This window comes from Rissa tridactyla, chromosome Z, assembly GCF_028500815.1.
Source record: "Rissa tridactyla isolate bRisTri1 chromosome Z, bRisTri1.patW.cur.20221130, whole genome shotgun sequence".
In the NCBI taxonomy this organism is placed as follows: Eukaryota; Metazoa; Chordata; class Aves; order Charadriiformes; family Laridae; genus Rissa; species Rissa tridactyla.
In genome coordinates, this window is record NC_071497.1 from 16,881,407 (window position 1) to 16,901,899 (window position 20,493).

At 42.6% G+C, this 20,493-nt stretch overlaps 1 protein-coding gene across 2 annotated transcripts; it reads right to left on the minus strand.

The window, feature by feature from the left end:
- Window positions 1-25: 25 nt before the first annotated feature.
- On the minus strand, window positions 26-20,426 carry SMU1 (SMU1 DNA replication regulator and spliceosomal factor). Of its 2 annotated transcripts, XM_054186030.1 has the most exons (13): window positions 20,292-20,426; window positions 19,782-19,992; window positions 19,533-19,685; window positions 18,871-18,981; window positions 17,837-17,965; window positions 16,442-16,561; window positions 15,956-16,072; window positions 15,603-15,730; window positions 11,404-11,530; window positions 9,960-10,127; window positions 9,514-9,666; window positions 8,727-8,868; window positions 26-632 (listed from the first exon to the last, which is right to left on the minus strand). In XM_054186030.1, exons 1-12 carry the CDS (start codon window positions 20,315-20,317, stop codon window positions 8,770-8,772), a joined length of 1,542 nt encoding a protein of 513 aa, XP_054042005.1. In that variant the 5' UTR covers window positions 20,318-20,426; the 3' UTR covers window positions 26-632; window positions 8,727-8,769. The 2 variants fall into 2 exon arrangements, with proteins under 2 accessions (XP_054042005.1, XP_054042004.1); XM_054186029.1 differs by lacking the exon at window positions 26-632 and having other exon boundaries at window positions 6,438-8,868.
- Between the last annotated feature and the right edge of the window lie 67 nt (window positions 20,427-20,493).

The window sequence follows — 20,493 nt, forward strand, 5'->3', positions numbered from 1 at the left end:
ATTCCTGTATGTGTGCAGTTGCCCAGGCTTAAACTAAGATTCTGTGGTGGTCTTTTTAGGAATTATAGATCTTATACTCTGTTAATAAAATATGCACAAGTACTTATAATTCATGGTAAGATATAGTTAAGTTTTGTACCAGTTAGGATAACATGTTAATGTTTTGGGCTTGTACTGGTTTTTTTTAAATAGGGACTGACTCTAACACAACCACATAATATGTGAAGCCGACAAGGATGTGGTCAATCTTCACAGGCCCATTAAAGCCATACGATCCACAGGCTCCCTGAAGCTACTGCACTTAAGGTCAAACAGTCCCTTCCTCTGCCAGCTTTGGTCCTGACCCTGGAGCTAGATGTGAAGCTTGCTTTCGTTCATCGCTGCCTACCGTGTGGCTGCTGTCCTGCACCATACTGTCTATAGAGCCAGTGGTTGCTTGGCTGCTGCAGGAGCTTCCTTCACTACTGTGCATGAGTAGAAACCTCCAGGCTTTATCAGCACACATGCAGTTGGGAATCTGTCAGCCTGCTGGCATGTGAATCTTGACTTCCACCTTTATTACTGAAATCAGATACCCCTTGGTGGTGTGTCGTGGAAAGCAGTACCAGCCCTCTTGGTGGGCATATGTGAACCTGCAGAGGAGAGAAACTGACTGTCAGTGAATACAACCAACCGATGCATCTAGGATGTTCTGAAATTAATGTATTGTGTGCATTATTTTAAGCTGACTCTTGAAAATTCTGTATGAATGTTCTAATTATTGTAGATGAAGCATTTCCAATATAATTACAAAATTGTTCATTGCCTCTTTTCTTAGACCAGATGTTGGTTTAAAGACACCACCCCCTTCTTTTTAGACAGCTATTCACAGAAAAATCTAAGAAAAAAACTTCTTTCAGAAAATATGCTGAGGATTTAACCTCTAGTGTGGTAGTTTAGTCTTGTACCATCTGGCTTGGGACGGAGCTTATGCATTTCATACCGCTTTGAAGCAAAAGCGTCACGCAAAGAACTTGGTTTATCTTCCTGGAAATAGCTGCTACATGACAGTACGTGTGTTGTAACTCAAATATCTGGGAACTGTTAGTCTTGGAAAACATCTCTGACTTGTGTTAGGGGTTTCATTTTATAAAGACAGCTGGTACCACAGGTTTTGTACCTCAAATGTAGTTCCTTTTCAGGTACCTACGGAATAGCGATCCCTGACGTGTTTCACCTATGGTGGTGGGTTTTTTTCTTTGTCTCAGCAGGAATAAAATCCTGTAGGCAAAGTGTCTTTCCAAATTCTACTTGAATGAGCTCATCAGCGAGCTGTGCAAATGTGACCAGCAGGAGCCTTTGCTCTATCAGTAGCACAGTTTGACTCAGTCAAGGGGAGGAACGGACAGTATTCCTGCCTCTGGCTGGGGCTGAGACTCCTGCACAACTGTCCTGAGGCTAAAGAACACTAAAATACACTACTTGTTCTCAGTTCAGCAAACACCCTCATTTCTTTTTTTTTTTTTTTTCCTGAACCACTGGATCAAAACAGATCAGGCAAACCAAGCTCAGTGCAGTGCCTTGGGGATGACAACAGGACATTTGGCTTCGGAGATGACTATTAAATAAAAAAAAATATTCCATAGCCTTTTTTTCCCCAGGAACTCTACTTTCACCACACCCATAGCTGCGTCAGGACAGCTGAGGTAATGCTTCTGTTCTTGTTCTTGACTTGCTCTCGAGACCACGGTGGCCAATTCTGCTTCATGCTTCATGATGCCACAGCGGGCCAGGTCTGAGCTTCCAGGAGGGTGGCTGAGGAGAAGCCTCCAGAAGCCTTGGCAGAGCAGCACAGGGAAAGATGCTACTACTAATGCAGGAAGGGCGGCAGAAACACCACCAGCTGAGCATTCTGCTTTGAGAGGAGCTACCGACTGACATAAAAGCTGTGTCCCAAAGAAGTCCGCTGGCAGCAGCAGAGTAAGGCTTCAGCAAAAAGCACTAACAAATGAAGGCAAGAGCCAGCAAGAAGGAGGACCCAGCCTTTAGACCTTCAAGCAGGATATCGAGTATGATGTATGGCCTCTTCCAAGCTTCTTAGTTCTCCCCTGGTATTCTGGGTGTCATACAGCTACAGCAGGCGGCAAAACATGTTCTTTGCCACTGAAAAATTAGAAAGGACAATTTTTTCTGACTTCTTGTTGCTCTATGTGGGACAGTTTCCCATTTCGGGGAATGAACTGAAAATGGATGGCTGTAGAAATTGAGGATACAGTAGCACAAAGTAGCTGCTTCCATAACTACCAGCGTAGTAATGCTGATGTTTGCAATTGCTTCCTGTGTTTCAGTTTCAACAACACCAAATTCATACCATCAAGCTTATAGTCTAGTCTATTACAATGATTCTTTCCACGGTGCACCAGGCATCTAGGATTTGGTTTTTCCCCAGAAACCTGGCAGCTCTGCTATTCCACAGGTTTGCTGTGAAACTGAGAACGCCCACTGCAGACTCATTTAAGAGCCTGCTCTCATTTTGCTTCTGCCTGTAAGACTTCAGGGTCCTACCTGTCCTCCCCGCGCTTTGTCTACTGCTACCCAGCAGCAGTGCAAGAAGATTCCTCAGCCCTGGGGAGTAAAATCAATGATCCCAACTCTGCTTTGAACTTACAGTGTGATGCAAGGTCAACCGAGACAGCAACTTGTCCTATGACTTTGTCATTAGCAACTTCGTCTGGGAAGACACGTTCCTGCTTCCATTTGTGGTTGACTGGGGCTCAAAGCATTAGCAAGGCACACTGAGAGAAACAAGATTTGATCTAAGCCATCCTTTTCCAAAAACACAGATAAAGAAATGCCAGGTTCCGTATTTTCTTAGGAGGTAAGATGAGCACTATTATAGTGCCCAAAGAATGTGAGGACTTCAACCACCCTGATACCTGTTAGCAGGACAACACAGCAGGACATAATCAATCCAGGAGGTTCCTGGAGTGCATCGGTGAGAACTTCCTGGCCCAAGTGACAGAGAAGCAAATGAGGAGAGGTACTCTGATGGACCTCATACTGTCCAACAAGGGGCTTCTTTGGACCTTGAAGGTCAAAAGCAGCCTTGGCTGCAGTGACCATGAGATGGCGGAGTTCAGGATCCTGAGAGGAAGGAGGACAGTAAAAAGCAAGCTCTCAAGCCTGGACTTCATGAGAGCAGAATTTGGCCTCTTCAGAGGTCCACTTGGAAGTGTCCCATGGGATATGGCTCTGGAGGGTAGAGGTGCCCAAAAAAAGCTCAATTCAAGACTCACCTCCTCCAGGCTCAAGAGCAGTCCATCCCAGCGAATAGTAAGAAGCTGGGCAAATGCCAGGGGGTCTGTGTGGATAAATGAGGAACTCCTGGCTGAACTTAAACACAAAATGGAAGGTTACACAGAGGATGTAACCAAGGATGGGTAAGTTGGAAGAAACACAAACACGTTGTCCAAGCATCCAGGGATGAAGTTGAGCTAAAGGTCAACTGCAGTTGAATCTGGTCAAGGATGTCAGACAACAAGGCCTTCTATAAGTACGTAGGTGGGAAAGCCTAGGGAAAATGTTGGCCCATTGCCAAATGAGATGGAGCACTTGGTTACACGTGGAAAAGGTTGAGGTACTGAATGCCACCTTTGCTTCAGTCTTACTAGCAACGCCAGCCTTCAGGAATCCCAGGTCCCAGAGACCAATGGGAAAGCCTGGAGCAAGGAGGATGTACCTTTGGTGGAAGAGGATCAGGTCAAGGAAGACTTAAGCAAACTGGATGTACTTAAGTCCATGGGCCCTGGTGGGATGCACCCATGAGTGCTGTGGGAGCTGGCAGATGTCGTTGTGAGACAGCTCCCAATAATCTTTGATTAGTTATGGCGACTGGGGAAGTGCCTCAAGGCTGGTGTCTGTCTTCAAGAAGGTCAAGCAGCTGTATCCAGGGAACTAAAGGCCCGTCAGCCTCACCTTGATCCCTGGGAAAGTGATGGAGCCGCTAATCCTGGAAAACATTTCCAGGCACATCAACAACAAGAAAACTATCAGTAGTAGTCAGCATGGCTTCACCAAGGGGAAGTCATGATTGACAACTTGATAAACTTTTTATGATGAAATGACTGGCCTGGTACTTGAGGGGAGAACAGTGGGTACTGTCTACCTGGACTTCAGTAAGGACTTTGACACTTGTGTCTCATAAGATCCCCACAGAGAAGCTGTTGATGTGTGGGAGGAGCAGTGAGGTGGACTGAAAGCTGGACAAATGGCCAGGCCCAGACAGTGGTGATTGGTGGAACAAAGTCTAGTTGGAGGCCAGTGACTAGCAGTGTACCCCAGGGGTCAGTACTGGCTCCAGTCCTGTTCAACACCTCCAGTAATGATCTGGATGATGGGACAGTATATACTCCCAGTGAGTTTGCAGATGACACAAAATGGGGAGTAGCTGATACAAGAGGGTTGTGCTGCCATCCAGAGGCTGGAGAAATGGGCTGACAGGAACTTTGTGAAGTTCACCATGGGGACGTGCAAAGTCCTGCACCTGGGGAGGAACAACCTCAGGCACCAGTGTACACTGGGGGGCACCCAGCTGGAAAGCAGCTGGGCAGAGAAGGAACCTGGGTGTCCTAGTGGATACCAAGTTGAACACCAGTTAGCAATACGTGCCCTTTTTGGAAAGAAAGCTAAGGGCATCCTGGTTGCCAGCAGGTCGCCAGAGGTGATCCTTCCCTCTCCGGTACCTGGAGTCCTGTATCTGGTTTTGGGCTCCCCAATACAAGAGAGACATGGACGTACCAGAGAAAGTCCAGCAAAGGGCCACTAAGATGCTGAAGGGACTGGAGCATCTCTCCTATGAGGAAGGGCTAAGAGATCTGGGACTGTTCAGCCCGGAAAAGAGAGGGCTCAGGGGGATCTCATCAAGGTATATAAATACCTGCAGGGAGGGTGCAAAGAGACAGAGAGCTGGGCTCTTCCCAGTGGTGCCCAGGGACAGGACCAGAGGCAATGGGCACAAACTGAAACACAGGAGGTTCCCTCTGAACATCAGGAAACACTTTTTCACTGTGAGGGTGACCAAGCACTGCTGCAGGTTGCCCAAGAAGGTGGGGGAGTCTCCAACCCTTCCAACCTTGGACATCCTGTCATTCTGTGAATAAAAACTTGAAAGAACACTTATTTGTTGATTTGGCTTACAAAGCTTCTAATTCAGGAAGACAGGAAAGGCTTTAACTCGTTGGCAGAACCATGTGCCTGCTCCTAGACAAGCAAATGCCATCTCCTGCCCAACAAAGCAGAGGCAGTATCAAAAGCATTTGTTGCTACACAGGGAGCCATTTTGAAGGCTAAGGAACACAAAGAAACTCAAGAGGCCTTCACTACCTCCCTTCATAATGCAATCAGCACCTGCTATAGGTAAAATTGTTATGCTCCCTTCGCTTCAGCAGCATCCATCTCCTTGTGTCTTGCTCCACGGAGAGCCAAAGAATTCCCATACGATTCCCACGCTGCCCCTGAAACCAAGTGTTTAGCCACCCTTCTCCTCAGGATTCGCCTAAAGCCTGTGCTTTTCCCCCTGACATTCAGATCCAAGTTTGCTCAGCCTGTCTCCCACAGGTCACCACGATCCGGTGGGGTTTATGTACAGCCATCAAGTGAACACACCAGAGCCCACATCATCAGCAGAAACTGAAGATGGAGTAACCATGCTTAAGGACTCCCGAAACACATGCAGACACTAGGCAGAAAGTGGATAAAAGCTGTACTTGAAGAGCATTTATAAATGACTTTTAGCATCATCTTTCCTATAAATCTCTGCAACATTTATGCTTTCTCTTCTTATCTCTGACTGAACGCTGATGCTATCAAGCTGCCCAAAATCAGAAGCAAAATCCTCAGCAACGTGCAGAAACACGGATTCACACGGGCTGGCAGGCACCCATGGACATTGTCTAGTCTCTCAGACCTCATGAGAATTTGTCTGCTTTAGAAGACATTCACAAATGATCTCTTCCTTTCGAGATCAAGCCTTCAGTTTTCAGCTTCTCTCTCTAAATCTTATTAGGACTCAAGGGAGGGCTTGATTTTTCTCTGCAGATGGCAAGCCAGTAGTGGTATCAGAGCCCCGTAACTACAGGCTCATATTACCTGGACAGTAAGATTTTAAAAAAAAAAAAAGTTACATCCACCATTTGCATAACTATGCAGGAACCTAAGCTCGCTTATTTTTTGCCAAGATGGCAGTACTCTTCCACACACATTGCGCAAGCACACGCAGAGAGCCGATTCCACCAAGCAAGGCTGAAATTCACCGATCCCCAGTTCGGAAACAGGAAGATGAACTCATCTCCAAGACTTCCACTATGTTCCGCTCCCCCTGCAAAGCACTTTGCCCTCCTCTATGTATGACGGAACTCGCCAGCCCCAAGCAAAATAATTCAAGAATAAAGCAAGGCCCATGGGTGAACAATGCTTTCTTTAATATTAGTTAAGACACTAGATGTTGCCTTGTTCAAGTCTTACATACAAGTAAGTGGCGTAACATCTGTCTGACTCTCCAGACAGAAAATGTCTTCCTAGATTACATTAAAAAAATTAACATTCACAATAAAAAAAATGCACATTTTACGTTAAAAAAAAAAAACAACATTTTCAAGATCATCATTGCAATTTTGTGCCAACTGCCAGCTATTTTACAAATTACAGCTGCAGCCCAGGAGGTAAAGTTTACCATTGCTCTTTCACAAGTGTTAGTACATTTCATTTTTTTGTCTTGAGTACTTGACACGATAAACTCTGAAACTTTTAAATGGATAAGAAATGCCATACTTTCCTCACATTTTAAAGCTAGCAAATGTATTTCAATCTTTAAACCTTCAGGATTCTGACAGTTTTATTTGCTACAACTACTTTTATTTTAAAGAACAATGTAAGATACAGTTTACACTGAGGATTAGCAGTTCTGTGTAATCTGAAGGCAAAATGAAGCACAAGTTAGATAATATTAAATATATTTTGTCAGGATCTTCTCCTGTATCAAAAGCCAATGGAGCTTGTCGGATGTATGACTGTCAGATGTTTCTGATACACTGGTGTCTTCCTGGGCAGGAAAAATAATCACTTTTTGCTATCTAAAAAATAACTTTGCCATATCCAAGGAAGTAAAAACAACTTAGGAATTAAAACATTACTGCTGAACATAGAACTAAACACTACAGTTGTGGGGAACAAGCAGTGCTATGTGAGAAGTTAAGCTAAAATGTTTCTGCATTTCCTTAGACTGATGTGAATACAGACCACTGAAGTGCACCGGTCAGTGGTCAGTGCTGAAGGAGATCTGTCAGCAGCTGACAACCAATACTTGCATTAAGATCAAGCCCTTCCACTGAAAAAAAATGTGAGGTTATTTAAATTGGAACTAATTAAATAAGTCAAAGAGAAGTTATTACTGTTTGAAGGACTACTGTGGCAGGAAAGCATTCTACAAGAGATCAGGACAGGAAACAGTACGGCAGATTCAAATCTACATGCATTTATCTCATTATTACGGACAAAACTTCATTTTTTGCAGCATCCTGGAAAAACTATGGTCAGACTTTAGAATATTCTGATGTATGTTCACAAGAGTGTGTGCATTAGTCAGGATCTCAAACGGAATCACCATCTGCTCCAAACTGAAGAGCATGAAAGCTTCTTTTTATCATAGTGAGGGACCTAAGTATCACCTTAACTAGGTCCACAGGTATATGACATTTAAAAAAAAAAAAAAAAAAAAAAAAATTCGTACAAGTATGCCATGCCCTTTTGGGAAATTAGGAAGCCAAACTGAGTAAACTGGAAAAAAAAACCAAAACAACTGCAGCATGTGCAGCATCACAGCACTAGGAACTCAGCCTATGTAAACCTGCTTTTGCATGTTTTAAAATATTGATCCCCTGAGGCCTGCTTCAGGTAAAGCTGGTCTGAAGACATTATGCATTTATCGGAAGAGAGCCCAGGTAATAATTCCTTTTAGCCTGGAAGTAATGTAAAACAAAAGAAAAATAAAACACACACCCCCCCCCCAAAACCAACCCAAAACCCTAAAACCAAAAAACCAATCCCCCTTCCCAACCCACAAAAACAAACAAACAAAAAAAAACCCCAAAACAAGTATATCTCACTGCCACGTTAGGCAGGTTCATAGCAGGAACTGCTGGGAGATGGGGAAGAATGGTTTCATTCTGAGGAAGCTGCGTGACACTACTTATTATGTGTAATTGGAAAAATTATGGTGAAAAATGAACACAGCAAAGCCCATTGGATTATAAAAGCCTCTGCCTTCAAGCTGAGGACAGAGCAGCCTCATCTGTGTTCCAGGAAAACTGTGCATTTGTTTCAGCAGTGAGGAAAAGACAGCTTTCCCATTCCACATAATTCACTCAAATTAAAAAAAAGCATTTTACTGTATTCTAGGAAGTCGGCAACCACTTGTAAGTGTGTATAGTTCCCAGCTTGTTCAACTTTTATAGACACTATAGGAGGAGTACAGACTTCAGGAGATGGAAAAAACACTCTCTCTGAAGTTGCTTCAGCTACTCTGGTAAAAATAAAAGTATCTGAAATTAACTGATGCTATGTCTAAGCATCAATCTACCTAACCTTAGATCAAGAAGTAAAAATGTTATTCTCTGGAAACGTGAACTGAAAATTGAGCAAATATCAGACTCTGTGCATTTAGACCTTGTTAAAGCACAAACATCAATAACCTGCAACTAACAGGCACACTTCATCGCTCATCGTAAAATCAAGCTATGGCTTCCAGAGCTTGAGGAGACCATCTTCACTGTAAGTGGCGATCAGGTTCTGGTGGGGGTGATGAGCAATGCCAATGACATCTTTTTCATGAACCTAGAGAATAAGCAGAAAGATGCATCAGGTGATTCTTCCAAATATTCTCTTCAAACAAGAACTACAGGAAAGCTGGACTGAGGTTTAACATGCCTTGTGCATACAGCAAAAGCAGAGGAACATAATCCCCCAGTACTAAGTTCCAGTTGCAAATAATTTTTGTGACATAGCAGTTACTTTTTGTTGGGCAAGGCATGGTTCAGTTAAGGCTTACATGTGTTGAAATCCATGACATCTAAGTGTTCCCCATTAAATTTAGATATTCAAGCTGTTATTCCTCTTTAGTTTAATCCAAGGCAAATTTAAGCCTGACAGCTGTAAATCGGACAGTTTGGTCAGATTCTCCATCAGCTGGATCCCAGGACAAGACATGCTCTAGTTCAAGTAAGTCTGAACCAATCCACTCTTGACTTAGTGTGTAAACATTTTCATAACTTTTAAAATTAAAATGGTTCTAAAAGAACTTAAAGACATTCTACAGCCAAGAGTTCTGGAGTGTGTTACCGATCGTGGCTGCTATAGGTGAAAGATTCATTGGTACAAGCCTTCTTCTTATGGACTTCTCCTTAGGGACTTCATAAATAATGAACATTTAGATCATCCTTGTGTTTAGAACTCTGCAAAATCTCAAAGGTAAGAACTTACAGTCAGAGTTCTCTCCAGCTTGCCGGTCACTGTGCTAAAGCAATAGAGCACAAAATCTTCACCAACGCAGTAGATCCATTCACCACGAGGTGAAAGCGCGCAGCAGACAAAGTCACCACCTTCTCTCTTACCAGAGCTAAAACTTCTTACAATCTGTAATGATACCCCCCCAAAAATATTTGGCAGGATTAAACTGCAGCACATCATTACTATGTTCATAGCAAAAATACTGAGGCAGTACTAGGTCTGTTTAGAACACAGGATCTCTCCACAGCTGCAACCACTTTCTGCAAGTCAAGCTGTTCTGTAACGTGGGTACAGAATAGTTTGTCACAAAAGCAAACTGGAAAAATCGGGTTTAACCTAAGGCTAAGTTATTAACTAGGTTTTTGGAATTCTTAAAATGACAGAGAGAGACTTGAAAGGATACCAGTAAGATCACATACTTGTCCTTGCATATTCATAATGACGACTGTATTCGATCTGTTGCAAACAACGAAGTGCTCTGGGTTTTTAGGCAGCAGAATGACACTGTTCACAGTAATGTCTGTCCCAGCAGTGCTGCCAAGAGATTTGAAGGTGTTTGAGCACTCTGTCGTCTTCACATTCCAAACCTAGTATGAAAAATAAATGTAAAAACAATTAGCTTTAAAAAATTAAACAAAAATGAGCTGATTCAGGATACAGGATCCAGACTTTTTAAGGCTCCTGAAGGGAAATATGAATTCAAAAAATTGTAGTTTATGGCATATTTAAAAAAAAAAATTATCACATCTATTTTAAAATGTGGACACCATGAACAATTTCACTACAACTGAACTGAAAGTGAATTTCTATTATCCAAATTCAGTCTGGCTCACTTTCATTAAGCATATTCCCTGAGGGGTGAGTCCAGACTTGGTTTCTGGTTTTAGCTGGCATCTGTCAATATATGTGCAGGTTCTGCATATGCAACTTGCCTTACACAAGACAGACATAAAAACTGCTGAAAAAGCAATGCCTCACTGGTACTGCTGGAAGAGATGTTCCAGCTTAGACCCACTTCCAGACCTACACCAGGCTGCTCTGGCTGTTTAGAAACAGAAAAATGGAACTGCTTGTTTAATAGTTAAAAGAAAATGTAACTCACTATCTGTGGAATATTTTTGCTCTCTATACACTAGTACAATCAAAATGTAAGATACCACCTTCTTATGCAATTCCCACGATTGGGGCAGTCTAGCAAAGAATGCAAGTTTGAAGTAACACCCCATTTAATATAAGCAAAATTTGTCACACTCCCCTAGGCCACATCTATAAACCAGATCCATTTACCCACCCCCCATGCACTGCATCGATGCCCCACTTAATGTAGCTGTTTCTATATTCATTTATTTATTTATTATAGTCAGTAATGCCCTGTACACAACAATGCTTTACTTTTCTTAACTACTGCACACTACGCAGTTCCATTCTTTGCTGAGACTACAAGCCAAACGTATACTTCTACAATCAGTTTAATTAATGCTAAATTGCCTAGCTTACACGGCAAGGGACTCTTAAGCACCAAGAAATAAACAGGTGTCCAACACAGTAAGCAAGAAAATGCCATTATTTCAAACAAGTGAATCCCCATATTCTAGGACAAAAAGCGTCACAGTCAATTCTATTTCTAGAATAAAGCAGGAACATGCAGGTAAGTACTGCACTTATCCTTTCGTAAACAGGCTCTGCAGCACTCTAAGCACATCAGTTCTCATTTACACCAATCTACAGCAAAGGTCACAAGCAGAAATACTACTGCTAGTAACGCCAAGTCCTTCTCCTATGACTGCAGCAGTTAAAACAGATTAGCTGCAACACACACAGAGTCTTGAGCGTGTTACTTACAAAGGGCAAATGCTATCTTACCTTCACTGTGCCATCAGAGGATGCACTGATAATATAGTGGCCGTCCTGGGTAAAAGTAGCTTCATTGACGAAGGATGAATGACCACGGAATTCCTTTAAAGTTTTCCCAGATTTTAAACCATGAATCCTGTCACACAACAGAAGTCACAACTAAGTGAGCAACTGAGGTAGTCTGAACCACCCCCTGGCTTCACCATATTTTAAATATGAGATATCTTTAGATAGGCAACAATAAAAAGTGCTACATATCCGCAAGCCGTAAGTCTTTATCACAAGCCTCTTTCATTAAAGACATTATGCAATCCTGTGAAAAGCTCAGGGAAATACCATCAACCTTCAGCCTAAAGGACCCGTATGTAATACATGCTGTACATGTTAGAAGACAGGACTATGAAAGGTGAAACTATAAAGCTGACAAAACAAAAATTACAGAATTGGAAGTGACCTCTGGAGATCTCTAGTCCAGCAGACTCGTTCCTCAAAGCAAAGCCAACCTTTAAGTGAGGTCAGCTTGCTCAGAGCCTTAAGCAAGGCCTTGTCCAGTTGAGTTAAGAAAAATTCTTTCCTTATGCCCAGCCAGCATTTTTCTCTTTTGCAAGCTGTTGCCGTTGCCTCTTACTGGGCAGCTCTGCGAAGAGTTTGCTTAGTCATCTAAAAGGAAATTATATTGCTCGTCTGTATCAGACTTAAATTGTAGTACCAACTGCCTACAGAAATACATTTTTCAAGCAGAAGCCTTGAGAACGAAACCCCTTATTCCATTTGAAGCTTGCTGTCCTTGATTCAACATCTGACCTTACATAATTTCAGTTAAAATCCTTACGCTACGGTTCATAAGTATCAGGATTTAAATAGATTAACATCTCTCATTAAGATGTTTTGTAATGCCTGTTCACTGTGCAGATGCCTCCAGATCCACACATTTCTTCACTTTCATCTAAAGCACTACCATTGGTACCATCGGGTTTTAGAATACAGGCAAGAGCCTAAAGCTATTTAACACATTACATAATCCCATTGAAATAAACATAAAATATATACAGCATCATGCCATCAAGCACTGGATCAATCTGATTCATAATGTAAGTCCCACATCTTGCAACTCCGTTTTGAAAAAGTGAGATAAGGAAGTTGGAAACCTTGGCAAACTGAACCGACAAACTGAGAGAAACCTCATGATGTTGACAACAGACTGTTGCAGAACCACCTCAGGCATCAGAATCACGCGGGGGCTGCAGAGGAGGTCTGCAGCAAAGGACTTGGTAGGCCTTGGGGAGAACAAAGTGAGAGCCAGCAGCATGCTGTGGCATTGAGGAGACACAGCCACACACCAGATGCATTAGGGGAGGCACACTGTGCAGATTAAGGTTCCCTGCTAGTGGCAGAGGTGTAGCCACCTCCGGAAGACAGTGTCCAGTTTTGGGCCCCCACTAAGGGGCCACTAGGATGGCCAGAGGGCTGGATCACAGAATGCATGAGGAGAGGCTGAGAGGGCTGTGTCTGTTCAGACCAGAGAAACGAAAGTTTAGGAGCATCTAATTGCTGTCTTCCTTGTAGACAAAAAAAGTTAAATAAATTACTATTAAGTACTGTAAGTCAGAATAACCCCAAAGAAGAAAAATAACTGAAGTAGACAAAAGTGGTCTAAGCAAAGCATCTGCATAGCAACAGAAGAGCTTTGTTGTAAATGGAATCTACTCAGTGGTGAGAAAAATTCCACTCAGTAACAAGAGACTAAATAGGTGCAGGATCAGGATTCCTGCACAACACAAATGTTAAGTGAGCAACTGTTTGCTTAACAAATGTTAAGCAACACTTTACAGATGCTAAGAGCTATAGGAACAAGGGTTTGATGAGGTTGCTGCTCATCTGTTAACTTAGATTAGAACACAGTTTGAGCATTTTTCTGACTATTTGCTAGTATTAAAAGTTACAATTGACTTTCATTCTTGCTTTTACCCACCCTGCAATGATCCTTTAAAAAAAAAAAAGCCAAAAAGAGATATCTAATCCTTACTAAACATCTGAAAAATTGCAAGTATTTGGTTAACATCACTAACCAACAGGTTTTTATAGAATATGTGGAGTCAGATTCTCCGCAGACATGAACAGCTAAAGGACAAGATGCAAAGGGCACAAGTTAAAAAGGAAAAAACCAAGCCAAACCAAAAACTCTTTCCTTATGTCCAGGAGAATTTTCTTCAAGGGAGTTGTACAGTCCTAGGATAGATGCCAAGAAAAGCAGTGGGGTCTCCTCCACCCGTGGAGATTTCAAGAACTCAGCTGGACAAGGCCCTGAGCAAGCTGACCTAACCGAAAGGTTGGCTGTGCTTTGAGAAGCATATTACACCAGAGACCTCTAGTAAACTCTGTTATAATTTATGCCTAGTCTGGCTTACATAGGTTGCACAGATGCTTGAGCTCTTAGAGCACAGATGCAAGCCTAACTACCTTCACCGTCCCACAATCCATTGATTTGTCAGGTTCTTGCATAACAGATTATCTGCATGCCAGGTAAGCTGCAGTAACTGCATGCATGGAAGTCTTAGCATGTTGAAAGTGTCGGGTAATGCCAAGTTTGTTCAGTTTAGACTAGCCACATCAAGAGGGATGTAATTCCTTGGATTTACTGCAGAAAGACCTCATAGCCAACTGCTGTAACTGAGCTGACACACTACCAACTTGCTAAACTACACTAACTTGATTGCGCAAATGTTGACAAAATGTTGGCTCAGGTAGCATGTAGGCCGCTTATCTGTTCCGTAGTTCCATCTCGTTCCCGTATCTGCTATTCGTCACAAGGGAAGGCCACAGAACAAGCACGTTCCGTTCCACCCCTCGTGTAGTTTCACAAACAACCTTGTACAGGGAATCGCAGATGTTGCATTCTTCGTGTGCCAGCTGTGGCTGTATTCTACCTCAGAAGCCTCTTGATTTTATGGCTTTCCTTAATGTGTGAACAATGCTGTACTTTTGTATTCTTGGCCAATTTAGTAATTTTTCCACAGGCAACTAGGTCCCTTCTCAGTTTTCTTTTTTCAGGCAATCAGGCCCAGCTCTCTCAGCCTTCCCTTATAGACCATGTACATCTGAAGAGACACTCAGATCAAAACCCAACACCTTAAAGCACAGGAAAGGCTTCCAGATACAAATTGCAACTCCTGCTCTTGAAGCTCTCAGGGTCCATTAGTCTTGATGGTCTTCCAGGGTGGGACCTCTAGTATTCCATGTCAGACTGCTGGGAAGAAGAGATGCCCAGAGAACATTTTCTTTGGATCCTTCTTCCTCTTGTTCTCACTTTAAAGGGAGTTCACTGGATCCAAGAGAGACAGAGGGGTGGATCTGGGGGCTGGCGTTACAGAGATGGATTCAGGGCGTAAGCTGGGGCAAGAACCCTCTTATGGTAAAGGGCTGGCAACGCATGACTTACTTAGACACGGAGCAGCAACACGATGCAAAGTGATGGTCCCTGAATGTGTAGGAGATAAGGTGCTACTTCCTCTCGACCACATGCAGCTCACAGGAACACACAGACCCTTATTCAAGCCCACAGGAGAGCCATGACTATTGCTTATTGAGATTCCTGAGCACTTTTGGACTTTTGGAAATTTTCTCTATTCAGCAACTATCCGGAGGAAGCAGAGAAGACGCACCAAAATACTTAAAGTTGCTCTAAGAGGACTTCTTTAGATAGTAGAAAAAGAGGAACCCGTCATACTGCTTCACAAAGAAAATAAAATGGATGGAACCAACCACTGTCATGTCATGTATTGAAGTCAGGGAGTATGACTAGGCTGCTTAGGCCATTTCAAAAATGTCATCATCATGTTATCTCATATCATTTTTACCCAAAGCTTATTATAAAAAATGTTATTTTTCAAGGTTGACACAGCTGTTTGTTAAGCTACAAGTCTCCCAGAAAGAAAACACACAAGGTCAATGTAAATGACAATAGAGCAGAAGTAGTACTTGGCCCCTAGCTCTGAAATAATGCTAGTTAAGCAAGGTGAAAGGTCAAACTTTCAAACTGTTCCTCTCCAACCCTCAGCAATCCTACCATCCTATTAGTATTAAAACTCAATGCAAAAGAATCAAATCCCAGGTCAAATGAATCTATATTCAAAAGTTTAACTGCTTAATATGAAAATTCTGTTTTCTTTTCTCCTGCACTGTAGCTCACACACTCTCAGTTTATTTACCTGATCGTCTGATCAAAAGAAGCACTAAGAATTTGGCTGCTGTCTTTGGAGAAACTGAGGCATGTAACACCTTTACTGTGTGCTCGTTCAAATCTTCTCAGACACTGACCACTCTGGATTTTCCACACCTGGAGAGGAAACAGCAAATGAAATATAGATGGTTACTTTGTTATGAGATCACAGAAGCTTAAACATCAAACCAAATATGTATCTGTTTCTAAGCCATGCTAAACTTCATTTGTTTTTATATGGAATTGCAACATTACTGCAATTGCAATTGAACATTACTGCAATTTCAAGTGAATCTTTCTGGTCACCATCTCTGTCAACACACTGTACAAAAAGATTTGTACCTTGATCTTTCCATCTTGTGCTCCAGTTGCTAGCATTTCTGTATCTCTGCTGAAGCACATGCACAACACTGCATCATCCATCATCATAAAATTATCTTGTGCCTGGTACTTCAGATCCTAAATGAAAGCAGAAGATCCACCAGTCAAAACAGTGAATTCAATGAAATATATTTTAAGGCTATAATTTATAGTCAAGTAGACCTCACAGCCTTATAATAACAGGGAAGTGCTATTGTCACCATTTTAGAGGCAACAATGATTATCCAGAAACATAACAACAACAAAAAAAATGTTATTGCCAAGGGAAGCCTATGACAAACCAGACAATTAAACCCCCGTCAGATTCCAGACTGATATTTGAGCCACCCAAGCAGGCATCCTTTTCAGATTCACAGTCCCCGAGAAATTAAAACAAACATAATCTCAAAGAATAAAACCAGTTGCTCTGGTCAATGAATTATCCATGTGAAATAAGGCACATTTTACCTTCCTAATCTTTCCAGTAGTGAAGTTCCATACTTCAATGAAACCATCAACAGAGCCAGTCACCAGATACTGTCCATCTGGGGAAAACCGAGCACACTCCACATGTGACTTCTGCCCAAACTGTTTTACAGGAGAATATAAATTAAGCCTAATAAGCAATTTAAAGGAGTAACTCATTAAAACAAAAATGTAGTCTCATTGTGCTTGCAAAAATACAGTATTTTCTAGTTATGCATCAGAAATTTAACATTAACGTACAAAAAAACTTGTCAATACCCATATACCAATGCTTGAAATACAAAGAAAAAAACACGCCTTTTGATCTGGTAATACCTGTGAAACTTACATCAAACACTCCGTGCTTATAGCAGCAGTTGGGCTAGTTGTTTTCATATTTTTGGTTTCGCAGTGAATTGTGTATCTTAACAAACATCTTTCCAGTACCAAACACATATTCCCAGCAGACTTCAGAAATTTCTGAAGCAGTACAAATTGCTTTACTTGGAATGATGTTTCTCCAGTGAAATTTTCACAGAGAATGTTTGGTATTCTTTTTTATATACAGGTTTAAAATTTTTAGATTTTAAAATACAAGTGACCATGACAACTGAGTACAGAAAAAAGCTTTACTAATCAATAAAAAAAATCCAAGATCAGTACTGATAAGCAAAACAAGTTCTAAGAAAGCATTTTTACAAAGCTGCTACTGAACACAACAAACTGACTTTGCAAGTTCCAACTCATGACTTCCAAAAAACATTTGTTCATTGTGAGAACTGGTACAATGAACTAAACCTTCTCACTGTACAGAACTGCTTGATGAAGCTGAAAAGACTTCACAGGAGGAAACTGTCTATTCCATATTGTGAGTACTGCAGGACAACTATGCCATTAGAGTACAGTTTTCTTTCTTTTTTGAAACCTGTATGATAAAATCCTTAAAAAGGAGTTACTGATCATATTAGTAGGCCTGGTATGTAGTAGTTCACGATCAAAACTTAAATGGTTCACAGAAGCTAATACACACACACAGAAGTTTAAGACATGAGTACTTCCTTAGACAAATAAAGAAGGGGACTAAACAACTAAACATGCCACCTCTGAAAATTTAATGATTTTGAACTGTGAAGTCAAAGAAACAAGTAATACATTTATCATAGTCACGAACACCATGAGCACCCACTCTTGCTAAGGGACCTCACTTCAGACGCTATAATAAGTCTCCTGATGAGATAAAGCATGGAGAAGAAGTTGAAAAAACAAAAACAAAAAACAAGAGAGAGAAAGAGAGAAATAACTTACAAAAAAAGACAACAGAAGAATTCAGAAGGTTTACTCTTATCTCCAAACATGAAGCGCAGGCAGTAACACATATAAAAGCAAACACAACATCACCTTAATATGTCTGCTCAGCTGTGTGGGGAACTTTTCTTCTTCTACATCTTTCACAGCTGCTTTGCCTCGGAACAAGTCAATTGTCATACCAGGAGGAAGCAAGCCCTGATGCTGCTGCCATTTCAGTGCCTTTTGAGGAGTTGAAAGCCATACAGTTAGGTATCAGTTAACATACACCTTCCTCATCAAAACTTGCTTCTAATCAACACAATACAGCAATAGTTTTTATACTCTTAAAAATTCTACACCTTTACAGTTCAGGACAAACACATTGCAAACAATTACTTGAAACAAGACTTCTCGGAGTATGATTCCTAACTCAAAACCATGAACAGAGTAGAACATTGTCCCTAAATGATTTTTGCAAGTGAGAATGACTCCGGTCCACCCTTGTCATTCTACCTTCAGTACGCAGTATAAAGCACACACACAGTGTGAATTCAATCTTGTGTTAATTTACATTACCTGACCTGTTGCCCATTTGCCTAGAACTGCATACATTAAAAATAAAAATGACACATAAGCTTTCTTGGAAGGCACACGTGAACTTCATTCAAAAGACAGAATCTTACACAACCCCTCCAGCAGAGACCCACTGTCACAGGATACCTGTTATGCCAAAAAAATGTATTTGGCATACTTACAAGCCTAAAGATTTAAGACATAAAACAGCAGAATACACATGAAATATTGTCTGCATAGAGTACCACTGAATAGATTCTGAGAATCAAAAAAGAGTTGGAAGTACAACAATGGAAACAGCATGTGTTAAAATGTACTTTGAAAATAATCTTCTCTACACAGTGAGCATTTATTCTCTGGGAAGAAATCTACCGCTGGAGTGCTGACTTTTCCTACAACCGCTAAATCCTTGACACTTAGAAAAAATGCTGGTTTTACTATACCACATGTAATCACGCAATATTTATGCTTTATTTTTATAGAATTGAAGAATCAACTACATCATAGTTAGCTTTATGCAGCAAAAATCTACAGAAACTGACGTAGCTACTAAAATATTTTTCAAGAATTACCTGCCCCAACAACGCCATAAGACGAGATGGAGGTACCACGCTGACTTCTCCAGCCAAAGCTTGTGCAATAGCAGCTCTCCGCTTCTCTTTGCTACTTCCATCTGGGTACGCCTTGAGAGAAGTGATTTTTATTAAGTGATTCTTCTAAACTATTTTCCATAAAAGCATTCGTGGCTTTGAACTGAAGTCCCTTCTTTTTCTGTTAGGCATTCAAAAGAGCCCTTCTCTTTCACACCAACACTTGAGACACCTGGGATATGCTTTTAGTAAAAATGTCAGACTGACATAATCAGTCAGAAATAATGCCTTGTTATTATTATTAAACAACAACAACTCTATTTACAAAACATACGTTTTCTTCTACATTTACAAGACATGAAAAGCAAGGCACGTATGTCATCCTGTGGCAGGATACAGGTATAAATCCACAAACTCCCACCTGCAGTATACTTCAAAACCACTGCTCTGCTGCCTTGTGATGAAGTGTTACAGATCATTTCCCAAACACTTCATAAAACGTGTAAAACCATCAAACTGGAAAGCTGCGCATTCTCACTCCCAGAATGGAAAAGAAAAGATGCTGCAAGCCATTAGCAACTTGGACCAATGCCAGGGGTCAAGCAAGACAGAATCGTGAAGTCTCTAGGAAGAGCATAACATACCTCACGAGGATCAAAGTAAGATCTGGCCAGAAGGTTTTCAAGGTGGATGTACCGCTCTGGCTGAGTTTGCTTTAGCATGATCATGGGATCTGTTTGCCTCAGGAGAGACCTGGCAGCACCTAGTTCCCGGAGCTCAATCAACTCCAGCACAACCTGCATCAAGAGACAAACATCTGCATCAGCAAAGTGAAAGAGGAAAACTCCAGAGAGGGGCTTCCACCCACGCCAGAACAGCCTGCTCTCACTCACCTGCTCGTAGAGATCAATGAGGGTCTTGTCAGGCAGCTTCAGCGACTGTATGGCTTGCAGCACTGTGTCCCAATGCCCGCTGTTGATGTCGGCCACAAAGCTCTCAATACTGTCCACAGTGTTGAGGGACACAGTCGTTTCCTCCTGGAGGGTGGCGAGGGCTCGGTGGAGGCTGTTCTCTTTCAGGTACTGCATGATCAGCCGGATCACGCTGCAGGGGAACAGGGGGCACTCAGGGTACCAGCCCGGGGGGATGGCCTCTCCGCCATCCCCCCCTCAGCCCCTCTCCCGCCCGGCTGCCCAGCGGCGGCTGAGCTGGCACCAGCCCCGCGACCGCGGGCGCCCTCATGTCCCCCGATCACCTCAGAGACCGCCCCTCCCCCACGCAACGGCCCCCGCCTCGGCCCGCCGCGACCGGCCTCTTGCGCCGCCGGCCTGTCCCGCCACCGCCTCCCCCCCGCCGCCGCCGCCACCCCCCGGTCTCCGCGCCCCGCCAGCCGCCACACGCACTCGGAGGACTCGATTTCGATCGACATCTTGAGCCGCCGTCACCCCTCCGCAACGCGTCCTCCGCCACCGTCTCCGCCACTTCCGGCCTCGCTCTCCGCCGCTTCCGGTCCGCGCCACGCCGCGGGGGCCGCCCCTGTCACGTGGTGGGGGAGCGAGGTGGGGAGGGGGACCGAGCATGCGCACTGGCACGTCCACGCGCCGC